Here is an 18,120-nt window from a genome sequence, read left to right as displayed (position 1 = left end):
TTTACTCATGAATTATTGCTCGAGTAAAATTTCTGATTACGCGACTAAGGTATGACATTACTCGATTACAAGTTTGATTTAGTCGATTAATAATACAAATATAGTGACTTATCATTTTGTCCTAAATTTATTACTCAACTGAAAGATATATTTACTCGATTAAACAATTAATTAGCCAATTAACTCTTCGATTACTCAAGTAATGCTTGTTTCAACACTTAAGGTGTGTTTGATTGCATTACCTAAAATTAAATTCTAGATAATATTGCCTAAAAAAACAAAAACCATTTCACCCCATGGAAAATGAATTCCATGAAAAGAAACTTTAAATAGTTGTACTATACATATTTTTTCATAGAAAAATTAAGAGTATTTAATTGTTTTTCATAAAAAAATATGTAATAATTATATATTTTTTATAGAAAATATTTGCAATCAAACACACTTTTAATGTAATAATTTATTATATTTTTAAGTGTATAATTTATTAATCCATTGAATATTCAGGTCTTACTCAATTAAATTCATAAATTAGTTGAATAATTTTCTTGTTACTCGATTGGCATATTTTCTTCCTCAACTACACATTTAAAAGCTGTTCTCTTGAGACCCGTGATTTTAGCGGGACTTATTCTGAGCTAAGGAAGCATGCAAGGCTTGAACATGCTTATGTACGACTATCAGAGGCTAATCCAAGGCGGCAGCGTGATTGGATGAGGCTAGGGAGTTGCTTAGTGTATCATCGGAGTTGGAGTCCAAAGAGCAATGGAGTGATTGGATGGAGTATTTGGAGGGTAAAAAAAAAAAAGATGAATTTAATAGAAGATTAAGAGTTTTAAGCCTTGAGAAAGAGACAAATATTAAAGAGTAAAAAGATTTAACTCTTTAAGTTATATTAGTATATTGTAAAATATGAATGATTGGGTTGGGTTAGAACCAAACCAACCCAACCCATCGACAAACCTACAAGCATCCACACGCAACCACTCACCAAAGATCAGTATATACAGTTACAGTATAAGTACTACTTTTTTTCCCCTGGGAAATTCTAAGGAATAGCTAAACAAGAAACAGTAATTAAAACAACAGTTTTTTGAGAGGCACATTAAAATATCACTTTTGACCTAAAATACAATTGCAGAGCCAAGGATCCCCTGCCCTGCCTGACCCTATCAATTACCAGTCCCACTGCCCTCCCTCCCAAATGGACTAACACTCAGATACCCAAAAAAAAAACCCACAAAAAAAATGTTTTACCAATGAAAGAAAACCCAAAATTAAAATAAATAAATAAAAACATAAGAGAGGCGAAATGTTTTTTTAACCTAAGGCTGGAAACATTTAGTAAGTGAGGCGTGCTTGAATCACCGGTTATTCCTTGCTGATTCCTGGTAATGCCTTTCATTTGCGTGCCGCTGTCCGGTTCTTGGCCTGTTCCCGGATGGCATATAACCGCCGCCCATTCTACTACCAGCATCATGTTCGCGCCTTGAATTATTATTAGTATCCCTTCTTGTTCTGGGCAGCCCCTGCCCCTGGTTATGCCTTTCATTTCTGTGCCGCTGTCCCATACTTGCCTGGCTGCTTCCCGACGACACATAGCCGCCATCCATATCCCTTGTTCTTGTTGTGGTTCTCCCATTACGTACTCCTGAATTACCAGGCACACTAATCTGGTACGAAGCATCAAATGAGAAAGGTACGTCAATGAAACTGAAAGGCAGCTCAACTTCAATATCCATCTGCAAAATACCATCCCATTCATCCATAGACTCTAACCCTGATTCACCAAAGAAGTCGTCCAAATCCCCGTCCAAATCCCCCTCCAAATCCCCCATCCAATCATTCCATTGCTCTGCGGACTCCAACTCCGATGATGCACTAAGCAAGTCCTGGAAGTCTCTTTCACTCTCTAACCTCATCCAATCATGCTGCCGCCTTGGATCAGCCTCTGATGGTCGTACAGAAGCATGTTCAAGCCTTGCATGATTCCTTAGCACAGAATAAGTCCCGCTAAAATCACAGGTCTCAAGAGAACAACTTCTGGGTTTAGAATTCATCAAGTCCCGAGCAGGTTGTACAACAATCCACCCACTGATTTGCCCTCGGCAGAGGGGACATGAAAGCTTGGCTTCCAACTGGTTCCAACGAAGACTTCCTGGCCTATGTTGCCTTGGTTCCCCACCTCCTCCTCGATTGGATGCACCTGAAAACGAGACCTCCTCAGGAATATCTGTCGAGGAAACTGCAGAAGATGACTTGTGAAACTGGTCAAAACAGTTCGAGTGGCAGTAGCTTGTATCACACATGTAAGGGCGGCATCCCTTTTCATGGGAAGAACATACTAAGAGCACAGCATTATGAGGGTGTTCCATGCAGATCGGGCATCTAGCTTCTTCCCATTCCTTCTCATCCCCAACTGGTTCTAAACAATTCTTTGAACTATGCTGCTCAATATTCTTAGATCCACAAGGATAAGGAGACGTACTGGACCTATTAAAAGATTTCGAAGGGACAACTCTTTCCTTTGGCATTCTGAGAACTCAAAATGCTACTGCACCACAACCAAACACAAAAAAAATAAAATTAACATTTATATGCATAAAAAAAAAGGCTTTCCGAACAGCTACAGTATATGATTGTCTACCATGCATTTACAAAAACCAACTTGTTGAGTTAGATTTTGAGAATGTTTCGGCAATGAATATTTAATGCAAAACTTTAATGATGATATCCTAAGTGATCAAATATGTGTTAATTAAGTAACACATAGCTTGAGCTTAAAAGGACAAACATTACTCTAGGAAACAACATTACTCAAGGTTTAAAAGAGAAAATGTTTTAAATATATCCTTGATGTTTAGGCAACAAACATCAAGTAATACTTGTTTTAGTCGATTGACATATTTGTTAATCGAATAAATATTCTAAAGCAAAAAATGTGGCTCGAATTTTTAATCGAGTAAGAAAATGTATCAGTCCAATAACAAAAAATTGTTTGACTAACTTATGAATTTAATTGAGTAAGACCTAAACATTTAATGGATTAATCGATTATACACTTGTATTACATTAAGTGTTGGAACAAGCATTACTCGAGTAACCAAATAGTTAATCGGCTAACTGATTGTTTAATCAAGTAACTATATCTTTTAATTGAGTAATAAATCTGAAAAAAAATGACAAGTCACTATATTTGTATTATTAATCAACGAAGTCAAACTTATAATCAAGTAATGCCATACCTTAGTTAAGTAACAAGAAATTTTACTCGAGCAATAATTCATGAGCAAAATGTCAAGTTTTTATACTCGAACATTTAGTCGACTAAGAAGTTTATATTAATCAAATAACTTCATACTTAGTTGAGTAACTAAGTGCTTTAGTCGAGTAAGAATTATTGGACAAAGTGTTGGTCTCTGTAATCGAATTTTTAATTGACTACCAAAAAGTTTTGATCGAGTAATAATACTCATTAGTTGAGTATCAAAAGTGTTTAATCCTGTAATAGATTTGAAGTTACAAATGGTTGAAATGTTAATCAACTAAGATATGCTTTTAATTGAATAATATCATTCTTTAGTCGAGTAACAAATATTTTAGTCCAGTAATAACTAAAGTAGCTGATAAGCTTAATCAAGTAAGATTATCCAATAATCAAGTAACATCTAAACTTAATCGACTAACTCTTAAGTTTACTCGAGTAACCATGGGTCTGACTCAAGTAACATTATGTTTACTCGACTAATGCTATGTTGAATTTCAAAAATATAGCCGTTGCAGACAGCATTAATTGCGCACTGTTTTTAGTTTCAGACAAATAGATCTTCATGAAAAGATGTCAGAACAATCTTTCATCAATATTAACTATGTTTGAACTTCAAGATACATATTCTAACCATTGGCATGGATGAAAATAGAATATTCTTTGCAGATTAAAGGCTTAATGACTTTATCCTTCGGACAATTAAAGAATGGAAGGCTATAAATAACAAGTGTTTTTATGACCATTTATACTACTACTTCCACGAGCTAACCTAACATAAAATGCTCTCGAGGAGAATGAAAAAGAATAGAAAAAAAAAAAAGAACTGAGCTAAAAGCAAATCTGCTCATCAGTCTTCAAATCTACAAGTGATCCCAAACCTAGAGAGTGAAGTGCTTTTACTTTCTATCTTTCATACTCTCTATTTGTAATCCTAAAATCTCTCGTGAGCTTTCTTTCTTATCCTTTGAGGGTTTGTTTTACATTGTGAGCTTCTGCTCAATATTCTTTAAAACAAACTATTGTAATGGTTATTGTTGAGCCCAACTGAAAAGCAAAAGGGTTATTGCCTTATCCTTGAAAAAAGGTTGTAAAGGTTGTAGAAAAGCCTTATAAAAACTACTGTGAAGGTTCCAGCTGAGCCTATAAGAAGCTGTGTAAAAGGTTCTAGCTGAGCCTGGTAAAGGCTAGATAAAGAGTGCTTGAACTTCTTGGTGAGAAGCTAAGATAGTGGAGTAGGTCAGGTTATGCCAAACCACTATAAATTATATGTGCTGTCTGTTTGATTCTTATACTTTTGATTTTCACATTTCAAGCATTTTCTGTTTACATTTACAGCATTATTTGCAAAGCTACAAAAAGTTACTGTATTTTTATAAAACTTATATCAAACCTGAAAAGTTTCGAAATACCAAATTCACCCCCCCTGGTTGTACGCTCCTATACTTTCACAACTAAAATCAGTTAATCAAAAATCCATTTTCAACAAGGCAAGAAACCTCGAAACAAGTAGTAGTTGTGAATATTTTCACTAGCATAAGACATCTATAGCTGCAAAGTCCAAGTTTCTATGCTGTACAAGTTGGTTTCATAATATGTGAAAGGACATGGCCATATCAATTATTATTGCAATCTCATGAAACTTTTTTATATGAAAATAGTGTTAAAACCATAGAAGACATAGCAAATTGGGTCAAACATCCTGATTCATGGGTCCAAAGCTACTGGATCGCCAAAAATGGCAAATTGGATTTTCAGATTGCTTTTCAAAAGGTTTTGGGCTTTTAGCATGATTTGTCATTGAAGGTCTTTTTTTGTCAACATGGAAGCAAACTCCCATAGATCGAATAGATGCAAGCCTGCTAGTAGTGGTCAAAAGTTCATTGGATATGTCACACGCCGACAACATTCTGTGTGTGAATTTCACTCGCCAGTAAAAAGGTCGTGCATATGGGCATGTGGACTTGATCTCCAACGACTTGTTTTCACTAACAGTGTTGCCAAAGGCAGGTGACCACCTCCAATGTAAAATTTTGCCATATTATTTATTTATTTGCATGAATTTGTATCTTTAATGAGACTTGTAAAAGTCAATTGACATTATAAATGTCGTGCCACCAATTCTAATTTGGTTAGAATAAGGTACAATTAATGAAGACATCTATAACTACTAACCTAATATTTCATTTGTTAACAATTCAACATGGTAATAAGGAAAAGTCCTGAGTTCAAACCTTACCACCAACCTAATATTTCATTTGTTACATATATTTGAACCAGTTATACAGTGAAGTCTAGTCACATGTGAGGGGCACTAAGAGTAAAAATGATAATATAAAAGATAAAGTTAATCTTCTATTTAACAACTTAAGCTTTTAGATGAGATGATGGTTAACAATTCAATAACAATAACACAAATGCCTTAATCCCACTAGATGGAATTGCCCAAGACAATGCTATCACAAATTTGTTTTCCATCATACAGACCACCTTCTCACATTCTCCACTAACAAGTTGAAATTCAATAGTAAGTATTATATCAAAGTACTAGCAAATTCTAATATGGGGATTCTATCATTTGTGTGCAAAGAAAAGAAAGAACGAAAAAAAAAACAGAAATAAATGTATTTCAATACTTGTAAGAAATAAACAAATAAATAAGTTTAACTTAATAAAAGATCAATTCCCCTTTTTTCAAAGTGACAACAAACTTCTCACAACAAAACCAGCCGCAGAAATTTATCCTACTACATAAAATAACTTGTCATGGCCAGAAATGGGGGTCTGTGACCACACATTAACATATCGGTGCCGTTAGCTTTGTTGGGACCAGAGGCCAGCCTCTGTGTGCATTATGCCATCACAATTACCAAGAATTGAACAAGACATGACAAATCTCAATTTTATTAAGACAAATCATGTCAAGAATTTTTCACTAATTTACCACTTTTGTTAAAAGAAAATCAACAGAACACCATCATAAGTAAAATATTTCCTGGATTACCACTTTTGTTGCAGCCCCTAGTTATAAAAAAACCATTTGTATCCAGGTTTTAAAATAGAACCACTCACCATGAGTGGTTCTATTTTACATTTACTGAAGGAGCCTTTTGTCATTCTCAAGCCATTTCTGATTAAAGAGGGATAAGAGTGTCTTGTTGCAGTTAACAGTAGGAAATCTTCTAAAGTGTTCCTTAAATTTTGTTGAGGATTTTGGTAACAGTGATGCATACAACTATGTATATATATAGATATATCTAAGACTTGGAGCACATTTCAGAAAGAAGATGGAAAGAAGGTGAGCTTCACTACTGAAACCATTGTTTTTGTGAGAGAAGATCTCACTGAAACGGAGGTCTATATTGACTACACGCGCACACACATATGCTCTGTGTTCAGAGCAAAATAAACAGAGAATTAAAGAAGAGAAATCCCTGGAGTGTCCCTGTTTCCCTGTTCAATCTTGTGTGTTTATACATCTATGGCAACTAAAGATTGCTGATCAGAAGAAGATAGAGCTTTATTTCTGATTGTGCATGGTCATTACAATGAGAGAGTTCCAAAAATAAAAGTGGCAGGAACTAGAAGAATTGAATGAAAGTGGCATCTAAAGTGTATTGAATGAAAGTAAAGTTGTGGCAGGAGCTAGAAGAATATTGGTGCTGCTCTTAAGAATTTCAAATAAATCCTGGAATTAAATTAACTTGATTTTCCAGAAGGGCCACTGGCTACATCAGGGGCTCTTTAAAATATTAGATTTTTAGTGTTAATAGAACCACTCATTGAATGAGTGGTTTATACTAAAACCACTTGTTACACAAGCATTTTTTTATCTCTTCCAGCCATGCTGCATGGCCCCTCTTTCGGGTAACACAAATGTGTAATTCAGTTAATCTTTTGCAAATGATGATATTTTATCAATTTTTTTAACAAAAAGGGTAAATTAGTGAAAATTTCCCGTATCAATGTTTTGTACAATCCTGCCTATAAATAACAAAGTTTGACCACTAAGAATATCCAAAATGAAATAACATAACAATTGCCCAAATCAACAAACATGGGGCCTTCCAACAAAGAGAGAATAAACATTCCAAAGCATCACCCAGATTGCTCTGTGTCGCGAAATGAATCGCCAGATTTTCAGCTTGATTTCCGGAAGGTTTTAGCATGATTTGTCAACAAAGAATCTCTTTTTTTGTCAATATGAAAGCACATGCACATAGATTGAGAGAGGTGAGCCTGCTGGCGGTGGCTGGAGGTCCATTGAACATGTCACGCACCAGCAACTTTCTATGTGTGACATTCAAGTGCCAGTAAACAAGTAGCACATGTGGGCTCATGGGCCTTGCTTCCAGCGACCTGTTTTCACCAATAGAGCTGCCAAAGCCAAGCAAACCACCACGGTGATGACTATTCTGTAATTCTTGCAATTCCATTTGTTTTCCAATTATTTTTTGTTGGCTTTTTGTTATTCACTCTTTGCACATGGGGCTATGCATTAAATGCTCCTAATTCTTGAATGGGCCATGTTCATGCTGTAATATTTTGTTGTTTTTCAATCACTTTATTTTGTTTTTCTTTTGCAATTCTTTCTATTTCTTTTATTGTTTTTCAATACTTATAGTGGTTCAAATAATATTAATTGCTATTAAATTGAAGAACTCAATGACCACAACACAGGCATAGAGGACAAACATCACCAAGATAATTTTAAATCATCAATAAAAATATTACTTTTTATTAAAAAGGCAAGAAGATATATTTTTTGGTTAGTATAAATTAAATATCAACCCAAGTAAATGTTCAAAACATACCACAACCCAAATAGTGTAGTGACTAAGCCTGCCCCGACGTATCACCTATCATGTTATGTACCATATTGTCAAGCCCCTTGAATTAGGGCTAGCAATTCGGTAATTCCGAGTGTAAAATGAGAGAGGGAGAAGAATTGATCATTCATTCAATCGATAACCTTATCACCATGCCATAGGTTCTTCTATAGAGAACCTCCAGCCAATTCAACAGCTCGTTTACTACTTAACAGCCTAATAGATAGCTGTTTGTACAACCACCCCATTCCCGCCTACTAATCAACCGACTCCTTTAGTTAGATCCCTAACAGTTTACAAGGTCAATTCCCTACCCAATTATAATACTACCCCTAGGGTCGTGACAATTCACACCCCTTCAAACAATTATTGTCCTCAAGAATTCAGCAAAGGCCCACAGATCGGGAAAATTGCTTTAAAAGATCTAGGAGGTATTTCCACATAGTGTGGTCTGGATGCAAATGAGACCACTGCACCAACACTTGAGTTAGAGGCAGCTTCCCTTGATACAACACTTGTTTCTCCACAATAGTGCGGGGTTCAATCACCTCCTCCACCTCTTTTGCATTCGAGGGCAAGTCAGATCAAACAAGAACAACAGCTCCTTTAGTTAGCTTTAGCAAAGAAACATGGAACATCGGATGGATGGTCACCCCTTCTGGTAGCTGCAACCTATATGCTATTGGACCCACTTTGGCCACAATAGGATAAGGTCCAAAATATTTTGGACTCAACTTAGAAGCTGGTAGGGAAGTATAAGGCTGTTGCAGGAACCTCCGTATCTTGAGGTAGACCATGTCACCTACCTCAAAAACTCTCTCACTTTGTCTCCTATCCACCAGCTGCTTCATCCGGTTACGGGCAGGAGCCAATTCCCTCTTTAACACCGTTAACAATTGTTGTCTTGGTTGGAAATAATGCTCCATGAAAGCCATAGTGGGTGAAGAACTTGATAGGGCTGGCAACAAAGTAAGCTTATACCCAAACATAGCTTCGAAAGGACTCTGTTTAATAGCACTGTGATAGGTGGAATTATACCACCACTGTGCTAACGGTAGCCATTTATTCCAACTCTTAGGATGGGTAAAGCACATACACCTCAAATATGCTTCTAAACATTGGTTGACCATTTCCGTTTGGCCATCCGTTTAGGGGTGGCATGCAATGGACATACATAATCCTACCCCCAACTTCTTGAACAAGTCCTGCCAAAATGAACCTGTGAAGACTTTGTCCCTATCCGAGACAATTGTTTTAGGAACCCCATGGATGCTGGCCACTCTATCCAAAAATGTCCTGGCCACTTCTTGGACTGTAAATGGGTGAGACAAGCTGATGAAGTGCCCAAACTTAGTCAAGCAATCAACCACCACCATAATCACATCTTTGCCTTCAGACCTTGGGAGGCCCTCCACAAAGTCCATGGAAATGTCCTTCCATGCTTGCTGCGGCATTGCCAAGGGCTTGCAACAATCCGAGGTAAGCCACTTGTTCATGTTTACATTGTTGGCACACTGCACATGACATTACAAATTCCACCGCTTCTGTCTTCTGCCTAGGCCAAAAGATTAGTTGTTTTACCTTCTGATAAGTGGCACGTATCCCTGAATGACCCCCCAATGGAGAGCAATGAAGGGCCTTGAGAATTTTCTCCTTTAGGGAAGTGTCATCCCCCACCACCAACCTGCCCTTGTCCCTTACCAGTCCATTAGATAGTGCATAACCAGCAACTGCAGTAGGATGCACCATCAGCTGTGCCAAAATATCCTTAAACCACTCAGACTGTGCATAGCTAGCTTCCAACTCCTTCATCCACTCTAGCACTACAGCTGTGATAGTTTGACAGGCTGCATTTTCATCTCATCTTGATAGAGCATCAGCCACCACGTTCTCCTTACCCTTACGGTACTAAATGGTATAATCCAACCCCATGAGTTTGAAGACCCCCTTCCGTTGTAATTGTGTACGCAGCCGCTGTTGGGATAAAAACAGCAAGCTTTCATGGTCCGTTCGTATCACAAATGGGCTACTTTCCAAGTAGTGATACCACTCATCATCTGCCCTTAGCACTGCCAACAATTCCTTGTCATAAACACTTAATCCCAAGTGTTTTTGGGACAAGGCTCGACTTATAAATGCCAAATGTCGTCCTTCCTGCACCAAAACAGCTCCAATTCTGGATTCACATGCATCTATCTCCACCGTAAAGGGTTTGGAAAAATCTGTTAAGGCTAACACTAGGACCAAAGACATGGATTTCTTGAGGGCTAGGAAAGTTGCTTCAGCCCTAGGGTTCCACTGAAATCCCTCATTCTTAAGTAGCTCAATAAGTGATAAGTGGTTTGTTGATCAAGCCATAACGTTGAACAAATTTCCAGTAATAACCGGTCAACCCCAAGAAACCCCTTAAATCCGTCACTGTTTTAGGCCTAGGCCACTCCATCATTGCTTCAACCTTCTTTGGATCCGTCCTCGCCCCCTCACCACAAAAAATGTGACCCAAATACTCAACCTCCTTCGCAGCAAAAGTACATTTTGAGAGCTTGACATACAATTGGGGAGACTTAAGGATCTCAAATGTAGTGCGGATGTGTGTTAGGTGCTAGTCCAAGTTAGGGCTATAAATGAGGATGTTATCAAAGAAAACGAGGATGAACTTCCTCAAATAGGGTAAGAAAATCTGGTTTATCAAGGCTTGGAAAGTGACATGGGCATTAGTCAATCCAAAAGGCATAACAGTGAACTCCTATAGCCTTTGATGGGTTTGAAAAGCTGTTTTAGGTATGTCAGATGGTGCCATACGAATTTGGTGGTAACCAGACCTAAGGTCCAGCTTAGAGAAGATTTTTGCACCAAATAACTCATCAAATAGCTCATCAATCAAGGCTATAGGAAACTTATTTTTAATGGTATTGGAGTTAAGCTGTCGATAGTTTATGCAAAACCTCCATGTACCATCCTTTTTTTTAACAAGGAGGACTAGAGAAACATAGGGGCTTTGGTTGGGCTGAATAATAGATGAGTCTAACATTGTTTTAACTTGCTTCTCAATCTTTGTTTTTTGGATCGGGGGGTACCTATAGGCTCTAATGTTGACAGGAGCTAAGTTTGGTTTAAGATGGATGGAGTGGTCTAAGGGACTTTGTGGTGGCAAAGAACTTGGTTCCTCAAATAGATCCTTAAACTCTACCAAAAGTGAATGCAAGTCATTTGAAAAATGTACCTTCTTTTCAAGTTGAGAATCAAGAGAGGCAATTGTAGGCTGAGGCACTTCTATGGACTTTCTGTCACCTTCCATTTCCACAGGCCGTATGGAATAGAGTTGTGCTATTTGTCCCCTCTTCTTCAACATCACCTTCTGCAGCTTTTTTTCCTTTAATTAGTTTGCATACTCCTTGCTCAAGGCTGCCCAATAAGGTCACCTTCTTCCCATCAATCACTACTGTACTTCTAACTTGTTGAAGTCAAAAGTCAGAGGACTCACAGTTCTCATCCAATCTACACAAAGGACCACATCACACCCACCCAATTCCAGAATCCGCAAATCTGCCACAAATTCCTACCCCTACATGATCCATTTAAACCCCATACATTTATAGTGGCTATATATTCTACTCCCATTAGCCACAATTATCGACAAGGTGGTCATGGCTATCAAAGGACATTTAAGGTCTATAGCCATAGCTTCACTAAGGAAGCTGTGGGTGCTTCTACTGTCAATAATCACCATTAACTTTCGTTTTCCCACTCGACCCCTCACCTTGATAATATGCCCCATCGGGCTTCCCTTCAATGCATGGAAGGAAATTTCGACTCCTTCCTCTCCTTGCACTTCTTCCTCTTCTTGCCCGTCTTCTTCTACAACTTCTTCTGCATCTTTTTCTTCATTTTCTCCATCAATTCCCTCCATATTCATCAGTTGTCTTTTGCATTGATGACCAGGGCTATATTTGTCTCCACATTTGAAACATAGCCCCAATTGTCTTCTCTATTCCATCAAATTTCCCTTACCGCCATTATTATTTGCTAATGCCTTAGTTGTTGGTTGATTAGGCCCTATAAGCAAGGGCCTCGAGTTACCTCCCACATACTGTCCTACCAACAAACTTGGCTTGTAAGGGACTCTGTGTTTCTTGAAAATGGCCTCTAGGGTCATTTCTTGCAGCCTAGACTTTTCTGCAGCTTACCTAACAAATGTGGGCATCATCATCTTTACCATGGGCCGCAATTCCTCCCTTAATCCGCTAATAAAGTTGGATACCAAATACTATTCAGTGAGCCCTGGCTGCACAGTACACACCATGGAACTCAATTCCTCAAACCAGGCTTGGTACTCCACTACAGTCCCCTCTTGCTTCAATTTGTTGAATTCTTCTACAACATCCGCCATATTTTTCCCCCCAGAACGCTCACATAGCCCTTCCGAGAATTCTATCCAACCCCAATGCAGCCCTTCATCTTGGACCCACCCTTGATACCAAGAGTCTGCCACTTCATTCAAATAGGTCACCGCTAGGTTGATCTTCTGATCTTCGAATTCGGTAAATTTGAAAAAACCTTTCATACCTCCTTATCCACCACCATGGTTTCTTCCCCTCAAACATTGGGATCTCCAATCTTGGCATAGGGGCATGGGCGTGAGTCAATTATTGCAAATTCCTCACTTGGTTTTCTTGGACTACAGGCTAATCCACCTCCTCAAGAATTCCTGGTGTCCCCGAACAATTGCCCTGATGTGACAAAATTGGGTCAGAAGCCTGCTTTGGCAAAAATTCAGGCAACAATCAGAATTGGGGCAGAGAAGACAACATGTTTAGCATATGATTGATCCTCTACCCCTACTACTCCACCATTTCTTGACACCTTTCAATAGCTTCTTGTTGCTTCTCTATTGCAACTTGCATGGCTTCCTTCCATTCCACTAAATCTTCCCAAGTTTGGTGCAGAGTATCTTGGGTATGGGTCATTCCAAATTCCATGGCCTCCAACCTGATATCTACCTGCTTCAATCGTGTACCCTTAATCATGACACCCTGCTCCTCAATCGCACTAGGCCCCGCGATTGTTGGTTCTTCCTTTTTTGCACCAGAACAACAGTTACCCACTTCTTCCAACGCCTTTCTTGTCATGATTCTGCTGTCACAAACTTCCCACTACTGGATCAACCGACTCTGATACCACAATTGTCAAGCCCTTGAATTAGGGCCAGCAATTAAGTAATTCCAAGTGTAAGACGAGAGAGAGAGAGAGAATCAAGAGGGAGAAGAATTGATCATTCATTCAATCGATAACCTTCTCACCATGCCGTAGGTTCTTATATAAAGAACCTCTAGCCAATTCAATTGCTCGTCCAACTATTTAACAGCCTAACAAATAGCTATTTATACAACCACCCCATTCCCGTCTACTAATCAACCGACTCCTTTAGTTAGACCCCTAATGGTTTACAAGGTCAGTTTCCTACCCAATTACAATACTGCCCCTAGGGTCGTGGCACATATCCCTGACCCCACACCAAGACATATCCCTAGTGTACGACAATCCTGGCATCTAAATCAGTCTCAATGTTGACCAACATTCTAAAATAGATATAGATAATTATAAAGCAAGTTAATGACTTGGTGAACAGACAAAATATATCACAACGAAATCAGGACAGGTAAAAACACAATTTTTGTACCCAAAAAAGAAAATCTTTGAAAACATGCAAGAGAAACTTATTCTTTTGAAACAAAATTTTATGTTTAAAAAAATATTTTCCCATATGCAAGCATAAAACCATGATTTTTTATTAATGGGAGTACACTAATCCAAAGCAAAATGGAACTGTCATTGGTTATGCCAACATATACCAGTTTCATCAGTGGTTGCATCAAAGCATATAACCAGTCCATGTGTGTTAGCTAACACACAGGGTTAGCAATGAATCTGCTTAATTGAGGTCAGATCAAGGTGCCCCGAAGCTAGCATCTATTGCCATCGGCTACAATATCCCAAAAAAGGTCCTCCCCAAAATATTGTTTTAAATACAAAGTTCCAATATTTGTCTTGCTAGCAACAATAAGATTGCTACTTTGTGATTGAAAGGTCATAAATCCAAATTAAGGAAATAATCTCTTTACAAATAAACAAACAAACAAAGGAAAGGATGTGCACAAATACAACCCTCAAAAGCTCGGAGTCTCATGCATTAAAAATGCCCTTTTAAAACCTAAGTATCTAATCCACAACAATGATAATCCAATTAATGTAAATAAATACCATTTACCATGCAATAATACCATAGCAATTACAGATTATCAAATAATCTTAACAGAAGGAATAACAAATGCTTGCTCCTGTCTTAAGTTCTAATAGTTTTAGGGATATAAATGCTTTTTACATTATGCATATACGGAGATCCAAGATAGTTTAAAAATTTTCATACGATGTGATATTCCAAATATGCAATTTTGAGGAAAAGAATTTATTCATTCATACAAGTAGCATAGTTGTCAAGGTGCACAGAGGTGCAGCTATGTGCGCCTCATCACCACTAAGGAACAAAGCCATGCTTAAGGCGTTGCCTAGGCTCACGAGCTGCACCCCTCATGCAAAGTGCAAGGCGCAATGAGCATTCCTTGTATATAAGTGTATTAAAACCCTATTTTTTGTCCATTTGTCATCCTTGATCTTATTTCTTGTGATTTGATTGCATATTATTGTACATTAGTGAGTGCTAAACCTAGTGGTGTAAGCTGGAGGTTAGACAGATCTCCCACTCACCATGATCCTTTGGCAATGATGTTAACTTGCTAGAGAACTACTCATGTCTGTATTATGCTTGATTTTTGTTTCTTTCTTCTAATTTCTTTGGCAATTTAAAAGAAATTAATTTGATACCGTAATAGTTTTTAGCTATGTGTTCTACTCTAATTTTTTTTTCTTTCTTCTAATTTCTGTTGAAATTTAGAAGAAATTAATTGCCAAGAAACAAATGTTTTCATTGTGTGCTCTACTGATTTTTTTCTCTCTCTTCTAATTTCTTTTGCAATTTAAAAGAAACTAATTGTTTTTCTATAACTTTTGTGTTATGTGTTCTCTTGTAATTTTTTTCTTTCTTCTAATGGCAAAAGTAATTAGAAGAAACTAATTGGTTTCCAATAATTGCTTTTTGTAGTGTGTTCTGCTATAATCTTTTCTTTCCTCAAATCTCTTTTGCAGTTAGAAGCAACTAATTTTTTTTTTTTTTTTTGGCAATAATATTAGTTGTTATTATAAGGTTGGTTAGTTATCATTTATGATTCTATGAGTTTACGTCTATCTCCTTATAGGTAAATATTGAAAAGAATAGTGTATTAAGTATTTTACAAGAATTTTTAATAAATGTGCACTTCATCTTATGCCTCACGCATAGGCCCCAAGCACTAATTTGAACCTCAGTGGACCTTGTGCCTCTGACAACTATGACAAGTAGTAAAAAGTAGATGATGCCATAATATAAATTCTCTACTCACCACTAACCCCACTTAGAGGGATTAAGCGCAGATATGTTGTGGTTGCACTACCAAATATGCCCACCTATACGCATTCAAAAAGAACTCAAATTATGAGTTTTTGAAAAATCTAATTAGATTGAGACTATTAATGACCCCTTTCGTTAATCTTTCTCTTGTCCCTTTGTCTCTTGATTCTCTCTCTTTTTTTTATTTATCTTTGTGTTACCCACCCCACCACTATGCATATATATAAAGATTCATATATGCTTATTCTTTCATAGATTTAGGCATAGTATATTCCTATTCCTACATGGATTGGACATGCAATAATATGCTGATAGAGATTTTTGGTATAATATATACATATTTCTACATATTTGAAATAGTATATACCTATTCCTACAGGGATTTGGCGTGTTATATACCTATTCCTAGTCCTACATGGTTTTAGGAATTAACATAACTAGTCTGAAAAAGTCATCCAAATGTGTGCATAAGACCTAAGCACGACCAAAAGGCCCAATCTTAACATGGTCATCCCTAACCTTGAAAATTGAACAGACATCAAGAAGTTCCAAAGATGTTTCATCATATTAACAGTGAAAATCCACCGTCTATTTCAACGGAATCAGAGAATAAATGTTCCAGAAACTGACTCCAGAACAGGATTCGTCGCCAGAAATCAGAACATCGGGAGGCAGACATCAATTGCTAAAAGATCAATCCAATTACGGTAGGCATCAAGAAAACAAATTAAACTTTCAACTGAGAGAAAGATCAAATGAAAACACCACGAAAGAAAAACCACAGAGCAATCGAACCTCGAGGCTCCTCGCAAAAGGTTGATCGGTGGGAAAGGACACCAACTTTTCCAGCCAAGAAGCTTCGGTCGAGTCGAGGCCCGGGGGGAGGGAGAGAGGGAGGGAGAGAAACGAATAAGAACGGGTGAAGTGGAACTAGAAGAATAAAAATACCGTCCGGCCTCCGTATCACATTTTATATTGGAGCTAGATGGCACTGGCCAATAGATATAGATAAAAAAATTAAATTATTTAAATAAATATTTATTAGGTAATAATGAGTAATTGTAGTTTAATTTTTATATTTATAAAAATTAAAATTAATAAAGTGATAAAATTAAATATTTTATATTTTTAAAATTATGAAGTTAAATTGTGATAATTATGTTTTGTTTTATTTTTAAATAAAAATATAACAAATATTTTAAAATTTTATTATATTAACATAATTTTATAACATTAAAATTGCATTAGGCCATACCCAACGCATTTTCTTATCTCAATCTCTATTATATTATAAATAATTTACTCTATATTTTGATTTTATCTAAAAAAATTATGCATACTCTAATCACATTCTCTATTCTCTTCTTTATTTCACTACATATTTCATTTATTTATTAATAAATTTTAATTTTATTTTACTTATAATTTTCACTACTATAAAAATTAATAATTTTCCCTACACAAAATCTATCTTCAAATACACAAAATAATTAAATATGTGAGAATTTCTCTTATATTCAACTAAAAAAATGTACACCTATATATACACACATGATGACATAATAACAATTCTATATACAACTCTACACTCCCTCTCAAACTATAATATAAATATCATATGCACTAAACTTGTTACAAATATATTCTATCTAATGACCCTTTAAAGACTTGGTAAAGACATCTGTAAGTTGATTATTAGAATTAACAAACTCTGTAATGATAATACTTTTAACCAACTTCTCTCTAATAAAGTGACAAGTTGATTTCAATATACTTGGTCCATTCATTGAACACTGGATTGTAAGCAATGCGCAAGGTAGCCTATTATTACAAACAAGTTTCATATGAGACACCTCACAAAACTTAAGTTCCTGTAGGAGTTGCTTTAAGCCAAACAAGCTTACAAGTTGCATTAGCCATAGCTCGTTACTCTGCCTCTGCACTGGATCTAGTTATTACATTATGTTTCTTATTTTTTCAAAAAATTAGATTTCAACCCATAAAAACACAATATCCAGATGTTGACCTATGATCAAAAGGTGATCTAGCCCAATCTGCATATGCATAACAACAAATATATGTGTGTTATTTATTAGAGTAGCCCTTTACCTAGTGCTCTTTTGATGTATCTCAAAATCCAAATAACAGTATTCCAGTTAGAATCACATGTAGAACTGAGACACTGACTAACTACACTTACAGCAAAAGCAATATCAGAACGAGTAACTATGAAATAGTTCAACTTGCCTACTAGTCTTCGAATACCTTACAGGATCTGAAAAGAGCTCCTCTTGGCAAAAGTTTGACATTTGGGTCCATTGGATTGTTAACCGGTTTGCAATTCACCATACCAAATTCTTCTAAGATGTCAAGTATATACTTCCTCTAAGAAATTGAAAAACCATCTCTTGATTGTGCAACCTCAATACCCAGGAAATATTGGAGTATGCCTAGGTGTTTGGTCTAAAAGTGCTAATGTAGATGTTCCTTCAGCTTTTGTATGTAAACCTGATCACTCCATG

General features: G+C 36.7%; 1 protein-coding gene across 2 annotated transcripts; it reads right to left on the bottom strand.

Moving 5' to 3' along the window:
- Positions 1–957: 957 nt before the first annotated feature.
- Positions 958–16,552, bottom strand: LOC127790669 (uncharacterized). 2 transcript variants are annotated; one of them, XM_052320259.1, is made up of 2 exons: positions 16,394–16,540; positions 958–2,551 (listed from the first exon to the last, which is right to left on the bottom strand). In XM_052320259.1, the coding sequence occupies exon 2, from the start codon at positions 2,532–2,534 to the stop codon at positions 1,365–1,367; it is 1,170 nt and encodes a 389-aa protein (XP_052176219.1). In that variant the 5' UTR covers positions 2,535–2,551; positions 16,394–16,540; the 3' UTR covers positions 958–1,364. The 2 variants fall into 2 exon arrangements, with proteins under 2 accessions (XP_052176219.1, XP_052176218.1); XM_052320258.1 differs by having other exon boundaries at positions 962–2,554; positions 16,394–16,552.
- Positions 16,553–18,120: the final 1,568 nt, after the last annotated feature.

Source organism: Diospyros lotus, chromosome 14, assembly GCF_014633365.1.
Source record: "Diospyros lotus cultivar Yz01 chromosome 14, ASM1463336v1, whole genome shotgun sequence".
NCBI lineage: Eukaryota > Viridiplantae > Streptophyta > Magnoliopsida > Ericales > Ebenaceae > Diospyros > Diospyros lotus.
Note: the sequence above shows the minus strand (reverse complement) of the source record. Positions and strands in the feature narration are given on the sequence as shown.

Excerpts from the sequence above, each read along its gene's own strand:
- LOC127790669 (XM_052320258.1), bottom strand. The coding sequence starts at position 2,534 with ATGCCAAAGGAAAGAGTTGTCCCTTCGAAATCTTTTAATAGGTCCAGT.